This window comes from Malaya genurostris, chromosome 3 (assembly GCF_030247185.1).
Source record: "Malaya genurostris strain Urasoe2022 chromosome 3, Malgen_1.1, whole genome shotgun sequence".
Classification (NCBI taxonomy): domain Eukaryota; kingdom Metazoa; phylum Arthropoda; class Insecta; order Diptera; family Culicidae; genus Malaya; species Malaya genurostris.
In genome coordinates, this window is record NC_080572.1 from 224,917,660 (window position 1) to 224,929,933 (window position 12,274).

General features: G+C 35.3%; 1 protein-coding gene across 9 annotated transcripts in view; it reads right to left on the bottom strand.

Moving 5' to 3' along the window:
* Positions 1-2,822: 2,822 nt before the first annotated feature.
* LOC131438707 (arginine-glutamic acid dipeptide repeats protein) overlaps positions 2,823-12,274 on the bottom strand; it is a 139,975-nt gene continuing 130,523 nt past the window's right edge. For all 9 annotated transcript variants that reach the window (XM_058608904.1, XM_058608903.1, XM_058608900.1 and 6 more), the window contains 3 exons: positions 4,916-5,007; positions 4,658-4,722; positions 2,823-4,270 (listed from right to left, as the gene is read on the bottom strand). In XM_058608904.1, coding sequence (XP_058464887.1) covers positions 4,207-4,270; positions 4,658-4,722; positions 4,916-5,007 — 221 coding nt within the window. In that variant the 3' untranslated portion in view covers positions 2,823-4,206. The remainder of the gene's footprint in view (positions 4,271-4,657; positions 4,723-4,915; positions 5,008-12,274) is intronic.

A 12,274-nucleotide genomic window follows, 5' to 3' on the forward strand; every position in this document is an offset into this window, starting at 1 on the left:
GCCTGGTGAACGACTGGCAAAGATATCGAAAATACTTGAATGTTATCTCGTCTTCAATCGTTCTTTTGAAAGAGAATCCATGCTTGCTACTAAACTCAGGCATATACATGGTTAGCAAGTTGGTCAATACCAGAGCTTAAAATTGTCACGCATTCTCAATGAAATAAACCATTCCAGCAGTCTCATTTTCAATGTTTTATTGTCTCATTCGTAAATGACCTACACCAGAACAAACGAAGAGAGATGAAGAATTTTCGTTTCTCATCGAAAAAAATAAGAGAGCATAATTGCCAACGTCACTCTTTCCTCTGTGACAAGACGAAACCAAACTAACGTCTTCAGGTAGCAACAGCAGAATTTCAATTCTCATTCTTTCATCGATGTATTGGAAATATGTGACGCTTGGCTATAAAAAGTGACTAAAATATGACAAATCGAAATAATTACATTCTAAAACCTCTTCGGAAACCAAAACTACTACAAATTCAAGCACCAACAGTTAAAACTTATTGTGAAACCTTTTTCTGTCGTTTTCAATTCTCACAGCTTTGGTTGAATATCGACACTGCATACTTAGGGATTTTCACTGTAAACTGCAATTGACTGAAAGGGTAAATGAAAGAAAAAACACAATTTTGAAACTACTGTCCCGCTTATGTCATTGACTGGACATGGATTTCGTTCTCATAGTTTGCAAGCGAAGCTGAGAGTGACAGTAATTTCTTGTCATTTTCGTCTATTTTTCAGTCAATGAAAATTACTTTTATTAGCTCTGGTCAATACATATACATATAGCCTCATGTTAGTCATTCATAATTACTCATGATTTATAGCTCTAGTGTAAGAGTAATCACTAACAATAACGATTGATTTAGCATATATTCAAAGTGTGAAGGATTCAAAAATCCATTACGTCCAGTCTTTTTTACAAGCCAATATAACGAGAGGTAAACCCACTGCGCTCATTCATTGAAACAAGTTCTTGTTTCTATGTGTCCGTTTTTCTTGGTATGCTTTGTGCGTCGGTTCGTTCAACTGAAGCCGATAAAATTTTGCGCGCATTTTATGACGCTACATTTCACCTTAAGTCCTATCCGCACTTGGTCGGTGAGGCCCGTCGTGCACTTTTTCTCTTCGGCTTTTACTGAGCATGTTGTTTGTGGATGTATTGGTATGACGGATCCGGCAAAATTTGTAGATCGGTCGCAACAAATTTGGATTTTTTATTATGAAGAATGAATTTCCGGGTCCCCTGAAAATCTCCGGACTCTGTAGGATTCCCTTCTCCCCCATCTATAATCTGTCCAGATTTTGTCGCAAACATGCCTTGAAACACTTTTTTTGTAGGATTTGTCATTGTTCGTCTAGGAATATTTGGAAAAAAATTGTAAATAAGTTTAACCCTTTTCAAAGGACAGTCTAAATCAATTTTGAAAAAAAAAAACAAAATATGCAAAGTGGCTTTTTGTGACAAAGTCCGCATGTCCAGTAAGTTTCATTGAAATCTGAGAAGGTGCTACAAACACCGAATACGATTTGGCGCGAAATTTGTCCATACTTTAATGTGCCATCGTGTCTAACAAAAAGTATCTAATGTTGGCCAATCAACTCAGATACATTGTGATTGGAGCCGAATGATCGAGAGGAAGGTTCGACAGCAGAATCGTAATGCATTCTTCAATTAGGTTCCCGTTTGATAAAGATAGATAGATTTGTTGAAGTTAATGATAATTTGTAGAACATTTGTAGACTGATTATCGGTTGTTACGACTGAATTCTAACAGTAATTCGAATCATGAACAAATTTTCTTTTGACTAATTTTCAAGCGTCCATTGCTTTGATAAATTTTCTAAATGCATTCGGTTAACGAGATTCTTCAAAACCTTGGTTTCAGTTCAACAAAAGCAAATAGATTCACTGTTTTGTTTACTCGTATATTTATCATCACTATTTTATATTTTCATTTTAATTGTGTGTTTCCATTATCATAGTATTTATCAATATAGTTACTATTATATAATTAAATATGTTTACTTTAATATAAGATCAATGATTCTGTTTTCGCCCTTGTTATTCACTATATAATTGTTTTCATTCATTACTTATTCATCAATAATATACCTTTATTATTTAAACTGTTCTTCCTTATTTACGCGATATCGTGCTGTCGCTATAACATGTTAGTTAACGCATTCCAATTAGTACACGTTCCAACTTGTTGAAATTGTACCCATGCTCTTCTTCGGTTTCGCCTTACGGGGTTGGCTTTGTCTTCGAAAGCTTTCATCCTTCCACATTCTCATCGTATCAACTACGCGTAATTTCATTTTAAAGTATCGTAAAAAATCACTAGGTTGAACTCAAAGCAACAGAGTTCAGGCATCGTTTAGTCAGTTTGAATGATACACACTAACATGATTAAAAAAATGTTCTAGTTATGTGACTCTACTAAGCGATCTCTAGGAGAAATACAGGTGAACAAATAAAAAAAAACGCTAAAGGTACTCATGAAATACGTTTGTTCCTCGTAACTTATGTAAAATGCATTTTATTATTGATAAATGTTGTTAGGGAAAACGGGGAAAGTGTAGTAGTAAGTACTGCTTTGGGAGGGAAACAAAAAAAGTAATCCCGTTAAACCGGCACTTACGAATAAAACAGTATTTATTTTTCAGCTTTATTCCTTGGAATACTTCGATATACTGAATACCAGTGGCATTCGGTACGATTACGTGTAAATCTTATTTTGTTGCTTGCCTTAAACAAAAACAAAACGAAAACAAATCTGTCTACTATACACAAATATTTATTTAGTTGCTGCTCGACATACGAATATAGACATTCAGAGGGTTTCGAAAACTGCCTTAAATTTAGAAGCAATATGTTAGTTTATAGTTCTGATAAGTGGACAGCGCCATCGTCACTTTCGAATGAATGGGATTTAACGGTGTGAAAGATGGTTTTCCCCCACACGCGGCTTTTGCTATAAATGGCATTTCACTAAACGACGGCAAAAGTCCCAAGCCGCAGAACAACGAGCCCCATTCAGTCTCACGTTCAGCTGTTCATTAGAGAAAGACTTTTCTTGTCTAATTGTCATAAATATATAAAATATATATACGAATCTACTTACTAACTACCATTTTTATACAGTCATATAAATGATTTTTGTTTTGCTTACTGTTGTCTCCTCAGTTAGTTGCATAAATGTTTTCTGTTTTCAATTTGTATTATCGATAATGTAAGTTTGTCATTAATATTCTTTGATTTAGATTCACTTGCCTATGTTGTGCTCTCAGTCGCCACAACAAAAGTAGTTCAAATAATGAAGTGCTTTTTTTTTTGGTTGAATAAAAACTTTCGAAACACATTCCGTATCGTTTTGTCGGTCGTACTCAAATATCTACTCGATAAATTGGCAATAATATGTTCAAAAGGAACTGCTTCAAAATCATATTGAACGAAGCTGTTATCTAATTGAAATGTACTATCACATTTTATTACAACTAACAGAACAATGTTACCTAATTTCTCCATTGTGCCGTTTTCCGTGAGGCGTTTAAGATTTTTCGATAGTTGCTCAATCCAATCCTTTTATGAAAGTTCAGACCTCGATAACGGAAATCTCAATCGGAAGTAGGAGTATTTTATATCGAACAATACATCTTTGATGACAATACGAATACTGAACAAAATATGTTTTGAGTAAAAATATATCCAAATATATGTCCTCGTGGATTATGTCATTTATTTTATAAACACTGAATACGACAGCAAAACCAAATTGTCTTCTACCTTCGGATCCAGAGGAGAAACTCCGTAACAGAAACAAACCCATCGAATAGTACTGACTTTCGTAGGTACTATCAATTATTTCAACTTTGTCTTTATTTAGTCCGATTCGCTGAATATGAATAAATAAATACTACTAACGATGTTGTATTGCCTGTGAATTTAACTTGTGCCTCGTGACTTTCCTACGCAACCTACCAGTAAAAGTAGGTTCCATGTTAGTTTTGCGCGAATCGAACCGGTCTAAGGTCCCCCCTTCCCTTCTCTACAATTAGTATATTTACACACACACTTATGTCCAACAAACTCACACGCACTTACAAAAGTTGTACCTAATCGTTTAATCTCTTTGTTTTTGTTTTGTTTTAATTCTCGCCATTTCTTTCCTACTGTGTCTCTCACTATTGGTTTTCTCAATGTTTACCGCCACGTGCCGCTTCTTCCAGTGCTCTTACTTTCATTTCTCGCTCGTGTTGTCTAAAAATTGCGTTCAAGGGATGTTAGCGAAAGTTAAATTTCAAGATTTCGTTCAAATAGGAAGGAGCTTTTCTGCTCTACATTAACGAATCGAGAGAAAATCAAATTATAATTCCGTCAACAAACGAATGTTAACTCTACGGTGGAGACTATATTACTAGTACTTGAAATCGAAAAGCTCACAAACAAACACAATAGTATGAGAGGTAATACCCTAGATAGACATATGATTCCTGTAGCAACCAAAACGTCAATGTACACACAACACGGAAGATCACTTGGACACTATTAGGAAGCTTTCGAGAATGACGTTCTATTTGATACCGGAAGCACATGTCTATCTACGGTATACATTGGTAAGTACGTTATGATTAATGGGTTGAATACCTAAGGTACTGCTCGTGCAGTGAGTGGGCGCGATCTAATGCATTTTGACGCTGGAACTCAGCGGCCTGCTCGTGGTTTCGGTTGTAGTAGTGGTAGTGGAAGTTGTTGTTGTTGTGGTTGTCGTAGTTGTTGAAGAGAGATAGATAGAAAATTGGGGTTTGCTCAGTTATCACCATGATGGATATTTGTGTGTAGATGATGATGTGTTGGGTTGATTTCGGCGCGGCATCACTACTGCGGCCATCCCTGGAACCTTACCTGTAGCGGATCATAGGACATACGCAGCAGCACCTCCGAGTGCGGGTCTCTCGGCATCAAAATATTCGGTCTCGGATACGGGGGCACATTGGCTAAAAGTAAGCAGTAGTTTTGTTTTCGTTTTTTTTATTTAAATTTCGGTTCATTTGATTCGTGGATGGAAAGAAGTCGAAAGAAAAAAAAAAAGAAAAATAGAAATTAATTGATTCACTCTAAATTTTTAGGAAACAAATCAAAAAAGTTTATGACTCTGTCCGAATTGGAGAGATGATTCTGGAAAAGGTGATTTATAACAAGTCAGTAGTACATTTATTTGGGCCGGGAATTTACTTTCAAAAATACACGCCATAAATATATTGTCTCATTTAACAACATGATGGTGGGACATTTATGTATACTAAGACGTTTGAATCGGTCACCGTCATGATAGAGGAAGATTGATTCTGATGATGTTATGTGTAGTCTGACGATCTGTCGAATACCAATGTTATCACCAATTTTTACATAAAAAATATCTTCTTAACGTGAATACGTCTTACTTTACTATGAGGCACAGTTTTTTATCGTGATTACATTTATATTTCATAATAAATATATAAAAAAAATAAAATAAAAAAATTTCAGTTGTACCACACAGCCACAATTGATTCAAAATTAAAGTTTTCTGAAATGTATGGTACCAACGAGTATCAAAGAGAAAAACTTATGACTGGTGCTTGCCTGTCTCTTACCCATATTTTCGATGCACATAGGGTGGTCAATATGAACAACCATATTTTTTCCACATTCCAAATATGATAGCTAACCAGAGATCTTTTTTTTTGTAGAAACAGACAATGAAAATTATAGAATGATAGTACTCAAGGGAGAGCAAGGATGTGAAAATATAGAACGGAAAAGTCAGCAAAATTTGGTATTTTATTTCATTTCAACAACCCTACGCAGACTGAACCTTTTCAGAAAGGTTCAGGTTTTGTTCATCGGCGATTTTATTCATCTTGTATTCTGTTGAGATATAACGGATACGAAAATTCATTTCCCAAAAATCTTCTGTTCGAGAATCATTTCAGATAATGTGCGAACTCTCGAGGAGAATGTAACAGAGGTATTTTGGCCACTTCATTTATTTTAGGCCACGTAACAAACTTTTTCGATTATCTCGGATTTTATCAATGTTAAGTAACCCATGTTGCATCAATTTTAAGCTATTGCTAATACCTATTGCGGAAGGGGGTTTCAAAGATATTATAATATTTGGTGGATATTTTTACAAAGTGGGCCAAAATACCTCTGTTACCCTAGCGTTTGCAAAAAATTAGTAGTGAAGTTTTCTTCAGTGATTTTTCTGATCCAATTTTTTTGGTTTTGTTGTTTGAAAATCACTTGCGAAAAATTTCAATCGCAATTTTCGAAATTTAGATATTTTCCCAACATTTTTGGGTTATATAGGGCGCTGGTCTTACAAGCCAGTTGTTTAAGGTTCGAGTCTCGACCTGGAAGGATTCCTAGTTGGATCGTAGCTCCAGCCATGCAATAGTTCTACACGATATGAATCGGCGGCGAAGTCTATTGAAACAGAAGATCATATTTCCCAAAAAGTAATGTGAACATAATCAGTTTAGTAAATCGTTTGCAATGTGTGAATTTTGCACCAAACGACTGCAAATAAAACCAACATTCAATTACTTTGCGTTCGACAAAAATGCATAACGTGAATTGGTTTGAATGCGTTTTGATAACTTCAGGATAAGCCAGTGGTGTCAGATGTTTTATTGTTCATTGCATCTGCTTTAAATTAGAGGAAATTATTCGCATTCACGTCAATCCGGACATATCTCTGACATTACCCACCCACCTTTTTTCTTCAATTTTTTATATAGAAATTGCAATGGCGTCTCGTCCTCATGTGCATCTCGTGCACTGCACAACTGGTCAAATTGAAGGAAATCATTTCATCCCTTTCCGCATTAAATAATTTTTTAGATTCTGTGTTCGCCGAAATTGCGAGTATTTACACAGATCTCATGTAGGGTAAGGGCTCCCTATTTCATCTGAGCTCCTATTTCCATCTCATCCCTTCACCTCATTACTTTGAATATGAAGAATATCTTACAACGTACCTGAACCAAACTGTGAAATGTTTAAAAATGAATATTTAAGCTATTGTCACACTTTTCCATTGGCAGAAATGGTTTTAAATTCTTCGGTGATCGTTTTTTTCATTTAAAACAAACTCACTTTTCTATTTAGGACACATTTTCGTCTCAAGATTTACAGTTCGTCATGTTTCTGAATATCTACTAAACAATTCGTCTCAAAACATGATCACTGTTTCGCACTTCATGACTTCAAGATTAGTAATGTTCACTTGCCACTTGTTCAATTAACGAGTAAAAACTTCAAAAACTACCCGACAAGCAATAACAGTCTTCAAAAATATGAGATGAAAGTTTTTCACTTAGTTCACTTGATTGTGCTTTGTTTTCATCTCATTTGGTTTCGCAAAGTTGCCAGGCTATCTCATAATGTTGCAAAACGAAATTGAATTTCTTCTTCAAATTATCATCAACAAAGTTTTTTTTTGGTATCCGTGATATTAGTTTAATTATATTATTGATATTTATATTTAAAAAAAACTATTTCGGCTTCGAATATTACCAGAAAGAGCGTGTTAAATACTAATGAAATAACCATTGTGGCAAATCCAGCAGCACTGGTTTCTTTCCGCTATATGTCAACATAACGCTGTTAAGTGTGTGTGTTTCATCGGCTGTGCACAGAGATGCCAGATATTTTCATAGAAAATATGTATAACATTGCATAAAAAGTCTATATCTGCGATATCTGTTTTCACTAATAAAATGATGTTAAAAGATAATTCTTCATATCTGCGAAGATTTCCGTTTTAACATGCGATTTGTCCGTTGATTACTGAACTTTCAAAGAATTACTGCAATCGAATAGTAATAGATACTCACAGAGAAAAGTCTAATTTTTTACTTCTCACTTTTTATGAACCTGTACAAATCTGTATTACATTTAGGAAATCTGTATAAAATCTGTACTCTGATTTAAATCAACGCAAAAAACCTATACAATACAGATAAATCTGTATAAATGGCATCTCTGGCCTGCATTTTGTTTTTAGAAGGGCTAATGAATAAAAATAATTACTTTTTAGGTTTGTTGTTAAGTTTACCAAATTAACTCTACAGTAAAATTTTAAAGTTGAAACGAAAGGTAACGAAAACGACCCAAAAATTTTTTAACTTCGAAATGATTCAAAACTGGTTCTAAAAATATCGTGTATTATCTTATAGTTGGCATCAGGCCATTTTTAAGAAAAATTCGGACATTTTGAACCTGAGAGTGTAATAGTGCAATGTTTTGTTTTGATTGTGTTAATAGGATGAATAAAGGACCAACGATAGGATGAATAAAAATCCTTTGAGATGGAATTAGGAGCAGAGTAGTGAACATGTCAGAAATGGTTTTAGCTGATTTTTTGAACATTATTTTAATTTCCAAGGAACGTGAATCAATTCTCCATGTGGAGCAAGACGAATTAAACAGCAATATGAAAAAAATCATAGTGATTTTAGTGGTTTTATCAGGTTTCTAATGTAACGTTCTTACAAATGAGTTGAAATAGGGAGCCCTTACCCTACATCCAATTTAAAATTTCAAGTATCTCTTGTCGCTGTGTTAGTGTCTTTCTGTGCACATGAGTTACTGCACAGATTCCAGAAGAAAAAGAATCACTGAGTTCAGCTTTGAGATTTATTTTTCTTTCTGGCTTATTTGGCTCTGTGAGAACTTATATGCACACCTTCAGGAGAGGCAGCAGTGGCTTATGCTTATGGCAGATAAAACAAAATGCTGTCTCAGTTGCAACGTCGAAGCGGTTTTATTGATGTAGTTATTGACAGATTTGTTCGACGGAGAGAACCGAATTTTTATATTAAATTTATGATACGAAAAAAGTTCAATAACAAAAATCCCATATGGAAAGTGTATCGATATTTCGTTGTTCTGAAAACCACAAACGAATAACCATTCCTCAATCTTTAGTTTTTACTTACAATTAATTGTTACATCTGATATCATACCACAAATGTAGTGCACAATCCAAAAAAATTGTCACGAGACGCCACTGAAAAATTGAGTTTTGAAATTGATGCAAAAGTACAAACACTCTTAAAACGAGAATGTTACTGAAATCAGGATACTGTATCTTTATCTCTATAAATGTCACTGGATCTGACTCCAGTTCCTTGAGATATGACAACAGAGGAAATTACTGATGAACAATGATGTTAAAATTTGTATATTTCACAAGAAGGCATAAACATATTTTCAACACTAAACTGCCTGATAAATGATCTAAAATATCATTCTCAACTGATGATGCCTATTGCTGAATGTGGTTTTAAAATGGCAATAATTCATCCCGACTTTTAGTCAACTTGTTTTAATAAAAACCGTCTGTAAAATTCTTTGCAATATTCAGATTAGCATTTTTTATCACATCCCTAAAGGGTTCGACGTGTAAAACAAAATGCCTCTTAAAACGACAAGAATGTTTTTCGTTTTCTCATGAAACATTATATTTTGAGAGAAAAAGAGTTAGATTAAAATTATTGAACTAGTGACTGACTGGCTGACAATTGGTAAGAAATCACACATTGGATGCAAACTGGATTATTAGTAAGATCGGAAAATGTTATTGGGTATAAGGAGTGTATCGAAAATATGCTATCCACATACATTTGTGTTGTACGCATGTATTTGTGATAGTTTTTATGCTCAGATCACAGCATGCTGTGCGTTTGGCTGTCAGCTTTCGTTTAGTTAATTGTTTGTGCGGTTGAAATTCGGCGTTTTCCAAATGTCACGTATTGAAAAGGAAGTGAAAATTGAGGTTCTGGACACATGCCTAAGTGAGAAGGGTATTACTATGCGAAAATTAGCGAAGCGGTTTGGAATTCATCATGATATTTGAAGCTTGACTAGTTTTTGATGAAAAAATAATCATAACTTTTTACTGATAGCTCATATGAAAAAGCTTCGTTAAGCAAAAATGTGCGAAATGATTTGTTCAACAACTCTTTTGAAGAAAACTTTTCCGTAGAACGTTTCACAAAAAAGTTAGATAAAAAAAGTAATTTTTCAGGAGCCACCCTACTTTTACTCGGGAAAATTGATGTAACTCGATCAAATGAAAAGCTAGAGAGATGCTTTTTTCAGCAAAGCTGCTCAAAATAAAATTTCTTGCAACTTTACTGTACAACAAAATCATTTTTGAATTCAATTAAGAAAGTTAGATTTCAGATTTCTATCTAAATGAGGACCACCCTAGTAACTTTTTTCATCAAAAGAAGCGTCATTTGGTTACAAACAACTTTTGTGAAGACACGAACTACAAAAAACTAATATTTAATAGTGAAAATATTTTTGTCACGTTAATTTCCCGTTTCGGACCACTGTGCAGTGTTAATCCCATCATTAATAAGTTTGGGGGACACTATTCTTTGGATGAGCTACCAGGAAGAGGCAGAAAACCCGGTTCTTCCAACCCGAAACTGGACCAGAAAGTGGTATCTCTAATCATGAAGAACAAATCAATGTCAATACGTGATTTGGCCAAAAAAGCAGGAACGAGTGTCGGAATGATCCAGCGAATCAAGAGGCGAAATCACCTGAAGACCTACAAGAAGCAGAAAATCTCGAAACAAAGTGTAGAACAGAAGAAGCGAGCAGCAACAAGGAAATTGTATTCGCGTCTTTTGCAGTGTCCGGATTCATGCGTTTTGATGAACGATGATACTTATGTAAAGGAGGACTCAAAAACCCTTCCAGGTCCACAATACTTTACTGTCGTCGTTGGGGAGAATGTGAGCGATGCGGACAGGTCGATTCAAGTGGAGAAATTCAGTCGAAAGGTCCTGGTATGGCAAGCAATATGTTCCTGTGGTTTGAAGCCAACCATTTTGTACACTACCGGAACTATAAATGCAGTAATCTATCGATCTGAGTGTCTCCAGAAGACATGGCTGCTTTTATATAAGAAGCATAGTACACCTCCGTCCACTGTTCTGGGCGGATTTAGCGTCGGTTCATCATGCAAAAACTACTCTCAATTGGTTTGCGGAAAAGGGTATAAATTTCTTTGGAGAAAAATATCAATCCACCAAATTGCCCTCAGCTTCAACACATCGAACGTTACTGGGCAATTGTGAAGAGAGTCTTCAAGAAAACTGGTAAGGCAGCTGGGAACATTCAGGACTTCAAGCAAATTTGGGCTCAAGCGTCCAAATAATGCGATGTAACACTTGTCCGGAACTTGATGATGAGCGTTCGATCAAAAGTTCGAAAATTCGTGAAGGAATAACTTAAATTTCATCCGGTTTTCATTATGCTCAAGTTTAACCTCGTACAATAAAGGATCAATTCTTTGTCTGAATAAAATATCGTTTTTTATCACAATTTGAAAGAAAAATTTGTGGATAGCCTATTTTCGAAACACTCCTTATAAAACTGAATAGCGTAAACTAAAAACGCGTCCATTAGTTGGCATTTGCAAGGGATCGAAAGTCTTCATGTGATGTTTGAATCCATTTGACGCAAATATTGCATTGAGGTGAGGCTGTATGCGAAATGGGTCATCTCCCTGAAATCTGAACTAAAGTCATTACTAATATGTATAAACCAAACACATGGAAACATCTTTATTCTGTGAACCGCTTCCAGGATTGGGATTTGGGCTAGAATAAACATACTGATTTCAATGACAATAGTTTTCAGTTCCGAAATTTGTTCAGTGGATTTTGACGATATTCGTTATTACAAAAAATTTAAAGAGTGACAACAGGCGCGTATACATGGAGGAATGCCTCCTAAAGTATCTAATTTCGATTCTAAGTTCACACAATCATCCTACGCTTTTCTGGCCGGATTTAGACTTGTGGTATTACACGAAAGATATTTCGGAGTGGTACAAGGCTAATAAGGTTTACTCGTGCCGAAGGATTCATGTCGTTTTCGCTTGAGGAAACTGAAACTGACTCAGGGTAGTTTCATCAAACAAACACTTTGCAACCAAGTTTGGGACTCGACTCGAGACTCGATTTTCAGATCAACAACATTGAAACTAGGTTCGAAACCAGCTTCAAACAAACGGTTTGACAGCAGTTAAACAGATATACGATAAAAATTTTGACCTTAGCCTAATGTATAACAGATCCTCACAGTGCACGTCATGAAAGTGGATGTAGCATGCCTGATTATGGGTGAACGGTGATGAAACGTAAGAATGACGATGATCGTTGTTCAGATGAGCGTCATCTGCGTCCCGTGGAG